The 16,940-nt window shown below is 44.0% G+C and overlaps 1 protein-coding gene across 1 annotated transcript in view; it reads left to right on the top strand.

The window, feature by feature from the left end:
* TRPC6 (transient receptor potential cation channel subfamily C member 6) overlaps positions 1-16,940 on the top strand; it is an 85,524-nt gene that overhangs the window by 55,351 nt on the left and 13,233 nt on the right. Inside the window, exons 2-5 of the mRNA XM_056858863.1 lie at positions 3,812-4,586; positions 8,591-8,770; positions 11,024-11,188; positions 13,779-13,995. Coding sequence (XP_056714841.1) covers positions 3,812-4,586; positions 8,591-8,770; positions 11,024-11,188; positions 13,779-13,995 — 1,337 coding nt within the window. The remainder of the gene's footprint in view (positions 1-3,811; positions 4,587-8,590; positions 8,771-11,023; positions 11,189-13,778; positions 13,996-16,940) is intronic.

Below are 16,940 nucleotides of genomic sequence, written 5' to 3'. Positions count from 1 at the left end.
CTAGAATTGTGACACGGAGGCAGGCAATGGCAAACCACCTCTGAATGTCTCTTGCCTTGAACACCCCATGGGGTCACCATAAGTCAGATGTGACTTGACCAAAAAAAATCACATTGAACACTTACAAGGGAAAAGAAGTCAAGAGAATTGATTGATTCAAACAGAAAATACCAACAAGGCTGACAGATAGACAGGCGGCTTGCTTGAGTAGTCTGACCATGTAGTTCACTTCAGGCAAGTCACTGAGAATTAAAAGGTTAACATTAAAGACGTTCTGTGCATTCATATACAAAGTAGTAGAATTTAGGTATCTGGTCTGCTGAATATTAATGGTGTACACTCAGAAACCTAATGTTCTGAGCTGGCTCAGTAACACAACAGAGATTACAAATGGCACAGATTTGTATACTGAACCACCTAGTGAATTTATGAATCATCATCATTTGTCCAGCTCTATAGCTCTATAGCACAGTGATCATTTGTCCAGCTCTATAGCACTCTTAAGTAGGTTTTCACTTTCCCCTGATTTTTGAGGCTTCTGGGAAGTAGCAATCAGCTATACCAATCAGCTTTATCATCGACTTTAAATGGACTTGGGTGTAACTCTGGTTGGGATTGCACTGTGGGACATTTTGTGGTTTAAGCAGTCTGGTTTTAGTTCTCCTTTTACTCTATGCTACTTACTTGTGTCAATATTTTATGTTTTATGTGACTGACCCTCTGCTCTCCTGCAGTGCACTTTACCTACAGATCTACTCACCAGAGCAATACAGAGCATAAAATGGCTTTGGGCCTGTATAGTTGACATCTCTGACCTATGATAACTCTGATGAATTGGGAGATACTTGAATTAGATGCTCCTTCGGCCTGGGTCTAGAGAAGGCGTCTGGCACAGAACGTCAGCATGAGTCAGTGCAGAGGAAATCCAGACCACCAGATGTAACCATCAAACGAGTGGTCCAGATGCATTAGTAAATCCTCATAATCACAACATTAGGACATTTATTTGAGGTTGCCTACCAGGAAAATTAATTACAGTACCTATTGGACTGGCTCTTGTCAGAGTTGACCCAAACGTTGATATGTTTCAGCTTTTTTCATTGAAATTGCATGTTTGACGAGGAGACTCCATTTTGGTTAGATGCTTAATTGCACAAATATTAGGAGCATTTCCATAGCTTTCTTCCAAGTCCTTGATGCTCAACAAGAGTTGGGCAGAAGACCCCAGGTGCTGGTTTGCAAAGTTTCAGGGAACCATGTTGTTCTAAGCTAGACCATTAGACACGGCTCAGAAAGTCCATGTGATGTGGGTGCAAGAGAACTGTGCTAATTGTCTGACCAAGTCCAGGGACCAGCTGAACTGAAGCAAAGACAGATTTTATCAGTAAGCGCTCCCCAACCCATCAGTAAATAGCCCCACGGAACTCCACTTTCAGCTCTGTCTTCAGCCATAAGCGTCTACAGAGAGTATACAAAGGGACAGTTTCTTGGAGTTTGGTCAGACATCTTCAGCTCTCTTGTTGTCTGCTTATGAGGGCTACTAGAACATTGTGTTGTAGTCCTGGAGCTAGGTTACAAGGGAAGTACTCACACTCCCTTGAACCTGAAAAACCAGCCTTTAGGAGGTTTTACACAATCCCTTTTAGCATCCAGGATTGGGCCCAAAATAGACAAGGGACATTTGAAAGCACGTTGGAAAACTGAGCAATTTTTGACAACAGTTAAAGCAAAAGTGAGTGTCTGCCCCCAAGCGCTTCCCTTTTCCCCTCCCCCTTTTGGTAGTTTTCTGTATCAACATGCACTATGATTTCCATAACATCCGAAGAAGTGAACTCTGACTCACAAAAGCTCACGCTCAAATAAATCTTAGTTGTTAAGGCGTCCTTGGACTTCTATATTTTGCCATAGAAAAGGCCATCTTGCGGATAAATGCCATCTTACCACCCTAAAAGAAGGGACTAAAAGCAGGGTCTCAGTAATAATTCTTTGGGGGGGGGGTTGTGGATGAGAACATGCTGATTATCTCCTCAAGATACTTGGCATATTTTGCATACATTATTTACTGGTAACACACCTGTGAACCATACACAGTAAGGTATTCCAAAATGCAAAATAAGATTATGATTTCCTGACGGCTGTGGCCTCACAGTGCAGACTGGAAATGAAATGGCATGGATGAATGGAATCCAAGAAGACAAGTGAGAGCCAGCGTGGTGTGGTGGTTAAGAGCGGTGGTTAGGAATGGTGGACTCCCCTTTCCTCCACATGAGTGGCAGAGGCTAATCTGGTGAACTGGGTTGGTTCCCCCACTCCTACACATGAAGCCAGCTGGGGGACCTTGGGCTAGTCACAGCTCTATTAAGAGCTCTCTCAGCCCCACCTACCTCTCAGGGTGTCTGTTGCAGGGAAGGGAAGGTGATTGTAAGCCGGTTTGAGTCTCCCTTAAGTGCTAGAGAAAGTCGGCATATGAAAACCAATTCTTCTTCGTGTGTGTGTGTGTGTGTATGTGTGTGTGTGTGAGAGAGAACCCTAGACAAGAAGAAAAAGGGAGAAAGCTCTAGAAGTCAGGAAAGGCTAGAAGAAGCTGCACAGGTAATGTAGGCAGTAGTTTAGGTTAATGTGTTATGTTCCTACTATTGGCTAAGGGATGGGGGTAGGAGATTAGGAAGGCTTAATAGATCCACTAAGTAGAGATAATACTTTTTGAAAGGGACGTGGTTCCCCAAACATTGGGCTATATGGTATTAGCTGCAGTGCCAAGAATGTATGTGTATAAATCAGGGATGGGGAACGTCAGGCCCGGGGTCTGTTTAAGGCCCGCGAAATCATTTGGTCTGGCCCTTTGTGGGTCCTGGCAGATCTCTAGCTCAGAAGGATCTAAGACTGGCGATCCGCCCCCTCCCGCAGACAGGAATAGCCTCTATTCAAGGTGGATGTGAGTTTGTTTTGCCGAGAAAAGGAACCCCTTTTCCCCCTTGTAGAAGAGTCATTAGCTATGGAGCTGCTAGGACCGCCCAAGAAACTGTGTTGTCCCTTTCCCACTCGGGCCATGGGGCTTGGTCGGCTAATTTTTAAGTCGATAATTTTGTATGGCCCCCGAATGATGATATAAATATCCAAATGGCCCTTGGTGGAAAAAAGGTTCCCCACCTCTGGTATAAATCAAGACAGCATGAATATTCCCAGGGATTCCCCCCCCCTCCATTTTCACATCAGCCATTCCCTTTCCTAAACTGTAAACTGCTTTCCAGTTCTTCTGAGTTCAGAAAGTAACACAGGGGTTCATTGACAAAAACTGCAAAAGCAAAAATGGAAGCCCGAAATGGAGAATCTGTTTAGGGCAGGAGAATCAATGTAAAGTGTCCCAGTATATGTAAGATCTTGCAGTTGTTATTACTTTCTAGTGTCAGTCCCAGAGCTGTATAAGATTATAACCAACTCTGTGTGTGTAAAGTGCCGTCAAGTAGCAGCCAACGCATGGCGACCCCAGCAAGGGGCTTTCAAGGCAATTGAGAAATAGAGGTGGTTTGCCATTGCCTTCCTCTGCAGAGTCTTCCTCAGAGGTCTCCCTTCTAAGTGCTGACCCTGCTTAGCTCATATGATCGGGCTATACCATGCTGTCTTTCTTCCCATTATAACCAACTACGGTAAATTTTATTTTGTTAGCCTATAAAATAAATTGCAAGAAGTTGACTGAGTGGAAATAGCATTTAGCGTTGCTTAAGGCTGAAAGTATCTTCCTCCACATTATGTTAAAATGCTCATTTTTTAAAAAAATCAAAGCATTACCAATTTCTCTGTTTTCGTGCAGCAGAGGCGTTGAGAACAGACATGCCCTCCGACAACAGACTATAGTCCGGGAGAAGGGCAGGAGGCTCGCCAACCGAGGCCCGGCATATATGTTTAATGACCATTCGACCAGCCTTTCTCTAGAAGAGGAGCGTTTTTTGGAAGCAGCAGAATACGGAAACATTCCCGTCATCCGTAAAATGCTGGAGGAATGTGTTTCGCTGAACGTGAACTGCGTGGACTACATGGGGCAAAACGCACTGCAGCTGGCAGTAGCGAATGAGCACCTGGAGATCACCGAACTTTTGCTTAAGAAGGAGAACCTTTCGCGGGTCGGGGACGCCCTGCTTTTGGCCATTAGCAAAGGGTACATCCGTATCGTGGAAGCCATCCTAAGTCACCCTGCGTTCGCCGAGGGCAAGAGGCTGGCCACGAGCCCCAGCCAGTCAGAGCTACAGCATGACGACTTCTACGCCTACGACGAGGACGGGACCCGCTTCTCCCACGATGTCACCCCCATCATCCTGGCCTCTCACTGCCATGAGTACGAAATCGTGCACACCCTGCTGAGGAAGGGGGCGCGTATCGAGAGGCCGCACGACTACTTCTGCAAATGTAGCGAGTGTAATAAGAAACAGAAGCATGACTCTTTCAGCCATTCCAGGTCCAGGATCAACGCCTACAAAGGCTTGGCTAGCCCGGCTTACCTGTCCTTGTCCAGCGAAGATCCGGTCATGACCGCCTTAGAACTCAGCAATGAGCTAGCTGTGCTTGCTAACATTGAGAAAGAGTTCAAGGTGAGATGTTATTTGGCCTTATGGAGGGGGGGGGTAAGACAGTCATACATGCTGGAGGATGAAGTGGTAGAATGGGCCACACTGATTTATACTGCAATGCTCCTTTGCACTAATAGTCAGCCACGTGGTGTATAGGCAGACTAGTTTGGGGGATATCCAAGCTCAAATCCCCACACTGCCATGAAAGTTCATTGGGGGGCTTTGGGCCAGTCACTCTCACTCAACGTAATCTATCTCATAGGGTTGTCGTTAGGATGAAATGAAAGATTGGAGAATGATGTTGTAAGTGCTTTAGGTCTCCACTGGGGAGAAAAGCAGAGGATAAATATCTAAATAAATTCAAACAAAACCTCCATGCCCAAAATGGAAAGGGCTCATGGCTAAGAGGTAGAGCATCTGCTTACATTGCAGAAGGTTTCAGGTTCAATCCCTGGCATCTCCAGTTAAAAGGAACAGGTAGGAGGTGACGTGAAGGACCTCTGGCTGAGACCCTGGAGAGCCACTGCCAGCCAGAGGAGACAATAACAAACTAGTTGGACCGATGGTCCATCACTTTGTAGCCCAAGAACATCTCATATCCCTGGAAGATTTCAGAACTGGAGATTTAAAAGCGGCAGTTCATAAAATTACAGTTCCTGCTGACTCCTAGAACCAGCTAACTCTTATACAGTAGGAACAGGAATGGGTGTGGAAATCACCGATCAGACAGATAGTTCCACCACTTCGTATCGTCAGCTGTCAGGTACTGATTTGTTACTGAGACACCATTTTGTGGCTACAAGTGGCCATTTGTGTTTAGTAATAATAAATCACAGAGAGAAAGAGGATTCGGTGATCACTTAAGTGTAGCATTAGGGTTTCAAGGACAAGGGGAAACATACCACTGTTGAATGTTTAGTATTTTAAAAAAGCTACAGAGTTGTGTCCTTTTCCCTCCCCAGTTCAGGAGGGAATGGGATGGGATGAGAGAGAATGGAGAGGCAAGGATAATAATGTTGATCAGATTCTGTTATAAATTCCTAGGCTCCGATTACGCATTTGGTGCAAGAATAATCTAACTTTGGAGGATTAGGAGCAAAAAGACAAATTAGGTTTCCAGTGAGGTCTTTCTTGCTAGACTTTGAAAGCATTCTAAGCCTCTATGCTCTGTCATTGGGCTTCAGAGGAGCTGGTTGGTCACTGTGTGAGGATGCTGGTCTAGATGGACCACTGGTCTGATCCAACAGGTCTCTTCTTATGTTCTTTTGTCAACACACAAAACTTAAAATTCAGGGGCAGAGAAAAAGTGGAATGAAGACCAAACTAAACCAGGTGTCTCATAATTAAACAGGAGTCCAGCCATTACATTTAAACGGCAACAAGATTTAATCCAGTGTAAGCTTTTGTGAGTCAGAGCTCACTTCATCAGATATATGGAGTGGCTTTCCAAAACAGTTTACATCGAGAATTCAAGTAACAGAAAATGGGGCAAGTGAGTGGAGGGGGGGAGAGGTTATAAGGAGAGGCTAATTTAAAATAATAAAGAGAAATCAATCAATTTGAAGTGGTTGAGGACCACTTGCAACTGTTGATAGATAGGCAGGGTAGGATTAACATACAATTTGTTTACTTATTCTACTTCATTTCTTTCTCCCCAATGGGACCCAAAGAACCTTAAATCATTCTCAATGAGGGACATGTTATGTAGATTCAGGGAGGCAGTACAGAGACCATAGAAAGGTACAGTTGAATTAATTCATGTAACAATTTGATAGAGCAATCCTATGAAGGATTCTATAAAGATCCCTGGAAGTTTTAAAGCAGAGGCTAGATGGCCATCTGTCAGCAATGCTGACTCTGTGACCTTAGGCAGATCATGAGAGGGAGGGCACCTTGGCCATCTTCTGGGCATGGAGTAGGGGTCACTGAGGGTGTGTGGGGGAGGTAGTTGTGAATTTCCTGCATTGGGCAGGGGGTTGGACTAGATGACCCTGATGGTCCTTTTCAACTCTATGATTCAAAAAAGTGTTCCAGACCATTGTTTTCAGTGTGCTTACACTGGAGTGGTGGAGCATCTGCTTGGCATGCAGGGGGTCCCAGGTTCAGTCCCTGGCATCCCCACTTAAAGGGTCCAGGCAAGTAGGTGATGTGAACAACCCCTGCCTGAGACCCTGGAGAGCTGCTGCCGGTCTGAGTAGACAATACTAACTTTGATGGACTGAGGGTCTGATCAGTAGAAGGCAGCTTCATGTGTTCATGTGTGTGTTTCAATGTTAGCATGGGGTAAGCTTTTGTGAACCAGAACCTACTTCAACAGATACAATTATTTCTGTGAACAAAGCACAAAGTCTCTTTTCTCACTAGACACTGAAATGTGCCTTTGGGCCTCATATGTGCTGCTTGTACTAGTTGCAAATGTCGGTAACAAGAACAGAGTACTGCAGAGAAATCAGATTCATGTTGTTACCGATCAAGGTTTTCTGTTAGCGTTGCAGACTGGTTTGAGCAAACAGCAGATTACACCTCATATATTTAAAAAAGAGAAACAGATTGAGCTCCTTGTTGCTACGGATGGGAGGTAAACATACAGTAAACCGTCCCATGGGTTTTGCAGGCAGATTGCCAGACTGGTAACTGTCTGGAAAGCAAAAAAATAAATAAATTAAAAGCCCTCCTTGAGCTAAGATCTTTATCTCGGAGCTGGTTTGTGTATGCAGTCATTTGCGTTGCTGCCTGCCAGAGCCAGAAGCAAAGGCATTTGTATCAAGAAAGTGCCCTAGTCATTACAGAACTGAGAATCCAATTTCTTCACTTGCCAGTTGCGTGCTTATGACCTTTCAGTTAATCCACCATGAAACACAGAGTAGCAGAAAGATGTGTTGTCATGCCCTGGTAAAGGGCTGTGGTAAATTAAGACCATGGGTGTTCCTTGTTTGTTATTGGCAATACTGATGGATCTGGATGCCCACACTCTGCCGAAATGTCCTGTAAAAGGTGTCATGACACAACCTTTTGTGAAGCACCCGTAGGGTTGCCAGCCTCTAGCCCGAGATCTCCTGCTGTTACAAGTGATCCCCAGCCAATAGATATCAGTTCACCTGGAGAAAATAGCCGCTTTGGCAGTTGGACTCTATGGCATTGAAGTCCCTCCCCAAACCCCGCCCTCCTCAGGCTTCGCCCCCAAATCTCCAGGTATTTCCCAACTCGAAGATGGCAACCCCAAGCACACGGCCTAGTAAGAGACTCATAGCCTTTTGTGCTGCTCTCTACCTGGTTCAGCTTCTCCACTAAATTACTTCCCTCTCCTACCCAGTAAAAAAGCAACCTCAAAAATCCTCTCAAGCTCCCCCTTTTCTTTTATCTCCACCAATTAAAATTTAGCCCACTGGCTGACTAATTAACAGTGCAGCCCTAAGCAGAGTTACACCCTTCTAGGCTCTTTTGATTTCAGTGGTATAACTCTGCTCAGGATTGCAAATGCCTAAATAATTTAAAGTTTGCAAACCTAATGCATCAAGATTCAAGAAGGCTCATGTGCATATGGAGAGGGGAGCAACTTTGTATACATACAAATCACCCTCCTTAACACAGGATGTGTATATATTGAAGTGAGTGGCCAGTCCAAGAACAGAATGTCATGTCTTTACATTCCTACTGAAGAATCATGATGCTAGTTTTTGCCTTCATAATCAGAATACATGATTAAATCTACTGTTGTCCTTATTTCGTACATCAGTGGGGTTGCCAGGTCCCTCTTTGCCACTGGCAGGAGGTTTTTGGGGCGGAGCCTGAGGAGGGCGGGGTTTGGGGAGGGGAGGGACTTTAATGCCACAGAGTCCAATTGCCAAAGTGGCCATTTCCTCCAGGTGAACTGATCTTTGTCGGCTGGATATCAGTTGTAATAGCAGGAGATCTCCAGCTAGTACCTGGAGGGTTGGCTACCCTATACATCAAGCTCTGTTTTTTGATGTTATGCTTGTGGATGTAAAGAATTCTTCTGCGTTTTTTCTTCTTTTCTTTCACAGAACGATTACAAAAAACTCTCTATGCAGTGCAAGGACTTCGTAGTCGGGCTTCTAGACCTGTGCAGAAACACAGAAGAAGTGGAAGCTATCCTGAATGGTGATGTCGAGTTGAACCACTGGGAGCGCGGACGTCCTAGCCTCAGCCGCTTAAAACTCGCCATTAAATATGAAGTTAAAAAAGTGAGCCTCCAATTTTTATTAAGCTTGAATGTGGGGGATTCTTCCATTAATTCCTTCCCATTCATCTTCCTTCTGAAGACTGCTGGTAAGGCAATACCCAGGTATGACAGCAGAAGAAAGTTCTTCCAGCCTAAGGACCCTTCCTTCTTCAACTTAAGTGGATCTCTCGTTGGAGAAGATCTTCTTAAGTTAAAGACTTCAGACTTTTTTTAGTGGTGCGGTAGAATAAGTCCGGCATGTTAGAACCTATGTGCTAAAAGCCTTGTCTCAAAAGAGTTAGCAGACCAAGAGAAATCTGCAAGGAGTTTCTAAAAGGACTGCAAATCCATTGGCACTAATGAAATCTGCAGTACATACAAGTGGAGGGGCCAGTAGGGAACTGTCTACATTATTTCCCATATTTTATGCAGAGGAAAAAAATGTACCTTCTAACTTGAATGACTCTTCCTGTGGATTTTCTTTGCTTCCAGCATAGCCCTATAGAGTTAAATCAATAGCTCAGAAACCTATTACTGCAGTAAGAAAAGAGTAAAGGGGGGTGAAAGGGAGCAGAACCAGAAAGTAAAAGTGAGGAATGCCTCTAGCGAGAAAATATACAGTGTAGGAATTATTTAACTACATGGTTCGCAATTTTATACAGTAAAAGCGATAAAGATTCTGAACCAGGACAAAGCACAGGTTATAAAGCATCAACTTAATTCATTGGAGGATTTTTAAAAATTGCATTGTAAATACTTTATATCCAACTTAACCTTCCTAGTCAAAAGGGATTTGCCTTCTTATTTTCCTCTGCTGTCTATAGATTAAAATGTTTATTTATACATATGCAACATTCCAAGAAACTAGTACAGGATATCGCAGCTGGAACATAAAGTGGAGTCTCTGTCTGCTTGAGAGTTAACATGCTCCAAAGGATAAATAATTGGATTAGGAGGTTGCAGACACGGGTTCAAATCCTGCCTCTTCTGTGAATTTAATGCATGGCAGGTCACTCATGGTGCAATCCTATACATAGTTATTCCTCTCTACACCCAGGAGGCCTCATCAGCAAAAGTAAACTGCCCTGCTGGGGTTCATGTATAGGGTTGCCAACCTCCAGGTACTAGCTGGAGATCTCCCGCTATTACAACTGATCTCCAGCCGATAGAGATCAGTACACTTGGAGAAAATGGCCACTTTGGCAATTGGCCTCTAGGGCATTGAAGTCCCTCCCCTTCCCAAACCCCACCCTTTTCAGGCTCCACCCCAAAAACCTCCTGCCGGTAGTGAGGAGGGACCTGGAAACCCTAGTCAGGTAGGACACCTCTCCTAATAGAGGCAGAGTCTTCTGAAAATTAAAAGTGCAGCGTAAATGATAAACAGGAGTGATTATTTGGCCCATGACGCTGTGCAAATACAAGCAACCCAAATTCTGAGCTGCCTTCAGATGTGCAGGGAAAATCAACAGAGAGGGAAAGGTCTATAATGTCCCATCCACAAGGAGCCTACTGTACAGATACTATTTAAATGTGTCTGTGAGGATACCGTAAAGAGCAGCCTGCCATTTTCAAAGATAGTAAATGTCTCCTGCAAGGTGCTGTGACCTGGTAAAAGGGGATAGATGACACCATCGCGGCCAGATTGCAATCTTCCCACAGGTATCTTTCAAACCACGTCCAAGTATGAAATAGAGAGCAAAATATACCATTTCAGTGACCCAGCCTGCCATTCTTACTCGTAGCAGGAGTCTCTCGGGCAAACCTGCTGAAAGGGAAAACTTCTAAAGCATGAAATTGCTGAAAATGAGATCTGGTTTGTCTTCTAGACAAGCAGTCCCATTTTTCTTGCAATAAATAGACATGGGCCTACAGTGGACACAGTGGCAAGAGGAAGAACTTGTATTCATGCTGCCGTTCATTCTTCACGATAATGGCACGAACCCGACTTCTTTCGGTTCTTATGTGCGTAGTGGTTAAGAGCGGTGGACTCAACTCTGGAGAACCGGGTTTGATTCGCCCACTCCTCCACATGTAGCCTGCTGGGTGACCTTGGGCCAGTCACAGTTCTCTCAGAACTCTCCCAGCCCCCCTACCTCAAAAAGTGCCTGTTGTGGGGGGGGGAAAGGGAACACGATTGTAAGCTGCTTTGAGACTCCTTACAGTAGAGATAAAGCAGGGTATAAAACCCAGCTCTTCTTCTTCTGTTTACTTTAAGCAGGCTAATTCTGTCACGGGCGACAGACGAGTTCTAATTTTTATTTTCCTTGTCCTTTAGTTTGTAGCACACCCCAACTGCCAGCAGCAGCTCCTCTCTATCTGGTATGAGAATCTGTCAGGTTTACGACAACAGACCATGGCGGTGAAGTTTTTGGTGGTGCTTGCTGTTGCGGTTGGGTTGCCGTTCCTATCTGTGGTTTACTGGATTGCTCCGTGCAGCAAGGTATTAGGTGCAAACTTGCTACGTTTTTGTTTTAAAACAACTTTTATACTCTGCTTACAGGCATATATGAAACTGGGCCAAAAAGAAAGCACGTTCGTAAACAATGGAGACACTCAGCAATGCCTCAGTGCCATGTTATTTATTGTAATGGAGTGACTGCAGGATTATAGCCCCATCTAAAATAAACAGCAACACTGGCCATGTATACATGAAACTAACAATTACAATTTACTGTGCAATATTACAACGTGACATAGCTATCAAAATCTACCTATACCTACTCCTAACTATATCTATATCTATATAAAACAGTGTGACATGCAACAATAACAAAGTACTTATATAATTGCTCAACAGTAGCAAAATGCTCATGCAATTTCAATTGCCTGTATAGAGTTACAAAGTATAATGTTCTGCAGCGATGTGTCAAGTCTATTCAAAGCAACAGTCCTTTGCTGCATCTTTAGGGTAACAGATACACGTTTTTCAAATTAATCATGAATAGCGAGATAGGTCATCCGGTAATTCCTATTTCAATATTATTTTTCTTCAGTCGCATATAGATTAATTGCTTCTTGCTCTGTTATACGTAGCATTTCAGGTAGGCTTCCAGCTTCCCCATAATGAAATTGACATGGATAGCTGCTGCGCTGTTGCGCTTAGCATTTCGGATAACATACCAGCTTTTGATATTCCTTAATGTAATATCCGCCCTGTCCTGGATGGCCCAGGCTAGCCTGATCTTGTCAAGATCTCAGAAGCTAAGCAGGGTCAGCCCTGGTTAGTATTTGGATGGGAGACCACCAAGGAAGTCCAGGGTTGCTACGCAGAGGCAGGCAATGGCAAACCACCTCTGATTGTCTCTTGCCTTGAAAACCCTCTGGGGTCGCCATAAGTCAGTTGCAACTTGATGGCAATTTCCACCACCATGAGATTTTGTAGGCAGAATCATGGGTCACCAGGTTATCTGTATCTCGTGAAGGTGGCTCTTCTCTTGTTGGTCCACTGCCTACTTTGCCCCTTCCTTCTTCCACCACCACCCCCAGTGTGAACCACCAGTATGAAATAAACTTTCAGCACGGGTGGGTAATTGGCCAAAGTGTTCTTTTCCGGCCATTTTTCAGTATTTGGAGCCAATACTCACATGAACACATGAAGCTGCCTTCTACTGAATCCGACCATCAAGGTCCATCAAAGTCAGTATTGTCTACTCAGACCGGCAGTGGCTCTCCAGGGTCTCAGGCAGAGGTCTTTCACATCACCTACTTGCCTAGTCCCTTTAACTGGAGATGCCGGGGATTGAACCCGGGACCTCTTGCATGCCAAGCAGATGCTCTACCACTGAGCCACATAGCATAAGCTGGACTCAGGGTCTGATTCAGTAGAAGGCAGCTTCATGTGTTCATGTGTTCATACATACAAATACACAATTTAGCCCTGAGCTTATTTTGTAATATGGACTTTCTGTGCAACTTCTGAATAATTTCTTCATTTGTACATGTTGCTCAATTGTTCATACTGATTTGAGTGAAATACATAAAATACATTGATTCTACTCCACAATGATTTGGAAATTGGAATTTGAATCAGAAAAAAATTCCGATGGCCTAAAACAGAGTGTGATGTGATTCAGCATGTTTGTTTCGAAGTATGTTTAGTAAACAAGGGAGTGGATAACACAAAGGCAGTATATAAATATTTTAAGCAAATAAAATAATATTAATACAAGTACAAAGACGATACAGCAGGTATTTCGGTGGATTACATTGCATTATATTATTGGAAGAGAAAAGACTCTAATGATTGTCGACACTAATTTTAGACCACCCAAAGAACTGTGCATAATATTCCATGGGCAGGGCTGTCCAATCATCTTTTTCAATGTAATTCAACTCTTTTCCATGAAGGTCACCAGGGCCCACTGGTTTCACTGTTAAGATTGCCAGCTGGCCAGGGAAAGAAAAGGCTTGTGTGTCTTTAATATGGGCTTAATAAGTGGAAATTGGCAGTTGAAGCTTTCCCTGACATGGAGCTAAATAACATCACCTGATAATGGCTGCAGATCAAACAGCTAGAGGGACCTGTTTAAAAGTTGGCAGCTCTGGTTAGGAGGAAGTACATCTCAACAGCACAAAGGAGGGCACTGCATTGCCATCTGGAAATCTTCCCTTGTGTTTCTGAAGGATATCGAAGTGTTGGGTTTTGTTCTTGTTTGTTTTGTTTGTTTTTGTTTTTTGCCAGCAGTTTCCTTAACATGGACATAAATTGATGTTATTTGAAGGGGGTGTAGTGGTTAAGAGCAGTGGTTTGGAGCAGTGGACTCTGATCTGGAGAACCGGGTTTGTTTCTCCACGCCTCCACATGAGTGGCGGAGGCTAATCTGGTGAACTGGATTTGTTCCCCCACTCCTACACATGAAACCAGCTGGGTGACCTTAGGCTAGTCACACTCTCTCAGCCCCATCTATCTCACAGGGTGTCTGTTATGGGGAGGGGCAGGGAAGGTGATTGTAAGCCGGGTTGATTGTTCCTTAAGTGGGAGAGAAAGTCGGCATATAAAAACCAACTCTTCTTCCTCTTCTCTCTTCCAGGTGGGCAGGATAATGCGTGGACCATTCATGAAGTTTGTGGCACACGCCGCCTCTTTCACCATTTTTCTGGGACTGCTGGTCATGAATGCGGCAGACAGATTTGATGGCACCAAAATAAAACCTAATGAATCTAGGACTGATAATGAAGCACAGCTGTTCAGGATGAAAACCTCCTGCTTCTCCTGGATGGAGATGCTTATTATCTCTTGGGTAATAGGTAAAGACCATTTCCTAAAATTATTTACCGCAATCAGCAAAGGGGCTTGTTATTCTGTTAGATATGTCTCTACTTCAATGTAACAAAGCATGTAACACAAAGAGAAGAACTTCTGTTTTGGTGTCAACTTCTATTGTTTGTTTGATATTCGAATCTGAGAGTATACCATGCATGATATCACCTTCTTTTTTATACTTTTTGTTCCTTCAGTGGAGAGCAATGAGCCAAAAATAGCTCCGTAGGTAATAGAGTCAATCTCTTCAGTTATCTGGGACTCTCCCCACATGATGGAGTGGATATATATACCAAGGAAGAGATTTAACAGTAAACTGTTCCAGTTCTTCCCCAAACTCCTCTGTTCATTACAGTGGAAAGGGAAAGAGGTGGGAGCAGGCTGTGGCTCAGTGGTAGAGCATCTGCTTGGCATGCAGAAGGTCCCAGGTTCAATCCCTGGCATTCCAGTTAAAGGGACTAGGCAAGTAGGTGATGTGAAAGACCTCTACCTGAGACCCTGGAGAGCTGCTGCCAGCCTGAGTAGACAATACTGACTTTGATGGACCAAGGGTCTGATTCAGTATAAGGCAGCTTCATGTGTTCATGTGGAGTGTTATGGCTTTATGCTGATTCCCAGGAAGGAGATTGACCTATGCTGCTTGTACCCCACTGGAGTTTCAGCATGAAACTTAAATAGTGGTACCATCTTAATTAAAATTAATTAATACCCCACCTTTCTCCCCAATGTCAATCAGCTGCACCTCTCCTCCCTAAACTCTAGGTTTTAGAAATTGTCTGTTCCAGCAGACCTCTTTGCTGGCTGGCTGTTTGTCACATGTCTGGTGGATCAACTTTGCTTTGCAAAGTCACATGGGTACTGTGTGTAATTAGTGTAAGTTTCTCGGATGCCACAAGGCGTCTCTTTTTGCTCTGGTGCACCAACCAGGGTGTAGAAAGAAGGGCCAGACCAAGGCGGAGTCAAAGAAGAGAAGGGGGGAAAAAACAGTGTTGCAGTGGGAAAATAAATTTTTATTATGTTTCTCTCAAAGATCCCTGTGCATGTTGCACGCTGCTTTGCAAGGGGATCTGTCAGACATCGGTCTTTTAATATGTTCCTACTGTAATAAGTGCTAGCCAGAACCATATAAAGTTTGTGTGTAGAATGTCCTGATTGTATCCAGTATAGGTAAATGTTACGAACATGCATGAAGCTGCCTTATACTGAATCAGACCTTTGGTCCATCCAGGTGGTCCATCCAGGTCAATATTGTCAACTCAGACACAGTGTTTTTCACATCACCTCCTACTTGGTCCTTTTAACTGGCGATGCCAGGGATTGAACCTGGGATCTCCTACATGCAAAGTCAGCATGGTATATTGGTTACGAGCAGCGGACGCTAATCAGGTGAATCAGGTTGGTTTCCCCCGTCTTCCACATGAAGCCTGCTGGGTGACCTTGGGCTAGTCACAGTTCTCTCATAACTCTCTCAGCCTCACCTACCTCACAAGGTGTCTGTTGTGGGAAGGGGAAGGGAAGGAATTGCAAGTCACTCCTTAAAGGTAGAGGAAAAGCGGGGTATAAAAACCAACTCCTCCAAAACCAACTACCAAAGCGGAAGCTCTTCCACTGAGCCATAGCCCTTCCCTTGAATCAGGCCCATTAACTAGATGCTAATTAATCTAGTTCCCAAACTAACCCCACGAAGTTGAATAAATGCAGAATACACAAACCAGCCAAGATAATATATTTGATAGTCACATCTAAAACACACCCTGCAGCTCGCAAGTGGCATGTTGTTATTAATTCATTTGTAATTTACATTTCAAAAGCTTAGGAAAAGAAGGATCCAGTTCCAACATGTAGACATTACTCTTGATACATATATAAAAAGCGTGTCTGTCTTCCTTTTCTTCTTAGCTTTTTGCAGAACAAAGAGGTGACAAGTTATTTTGAAAACATCTGAGGCTTGAGGAATTGTTAGCCTCCAGAATTAACAACATAACACCAAACCAAACTCACTTCAGTGTAGATGGCTTTGCCTTACTAGAAGTGCAGTCCTAAGCAGAATTACACCCTTCTAAGCCCATTGACTTCAATGGGCTTAGAAACGTGTGACTCTGCTAAGGATGGCAGTGCAAGAATTAGATCACTTGTAGCCATGTTTAAAGGGGAGTTGTTTGCTCCAGGCATGAGAATAACTTGGCACTAATGATCATATTAAAATATTGGCAACCGGAGGGCACTCAAATGCAACATCAGAGACAACCAGTTCGAGGTAGGGTATAGCTCTCCAGTTAATTAATTGCCACACTTTCGGAGCTAATATAAAAATGCAATTTTTAAAATTAGATGAGAACCATGGGAGACATGAAGGAACTAATGGATACCCCCAAATTGTATCACAAATCTAAGGTAACAAGCGTGTTGTAATATATATACTCCATCACTTGAAAGACCTTCCAGGATCAGGGTTGCCAGGTGGCAGGCTGGAGGTCTGTGCCGTACTTTAATATTTCCCAGCACAGAAGGTAATAGGATGTCCTCCAGCTTCTACCATCTGGTCCTTCCTCGGCCTTATGTCTTCCTCCTCCTATTGTACAGCAGATCTGCTCATTACAAGTAGGAACTGGTGAGAGGAGTCACAGGTGCCCAATCTTGGGCTATGCTGGGACATTTTGTAGTATCCTGCTGATCCCCAGGTTCCAGCCTGGCTATCCTGCTGAAAGTCCCTATTTCTGTCTAATGTCATTTGACATCATTGTAAGCTAACATGCTTGGTAATTAGCAGTGCGTTACAGGCTGAAGTGCCCTGCATATTTTGTTTTTTAGTTCTTCATGCTGAACCATCATTCAGCACATACCTGCTTCACATTACTTAAGAGCCCCTTTAACATGACCTTTTTTCTTTGCTCTGTCCCTGCCTTGAAGCATCCACTCAAGAAAGCATGAA

This window comes from Euleptes europaea, chromosome 12, assembly GCF_029931775.1.
Source record: "Euleptes europaea isolate rEulEur1 chromosome 12, rEulEur1.hap1, whole genome shotgun sequence".
NCBI classification, from domain to species: Eukaryota; Metazoa; Chordata; class Lepidosauria; order Squamata; family Sphaerodactylidae; genus Euleptes; species Euleptes europaea.
Note: the sequence above shows the minus strand (reverse complement) of the source record. Positions and strands in the feature narration are given on the sequence as shown.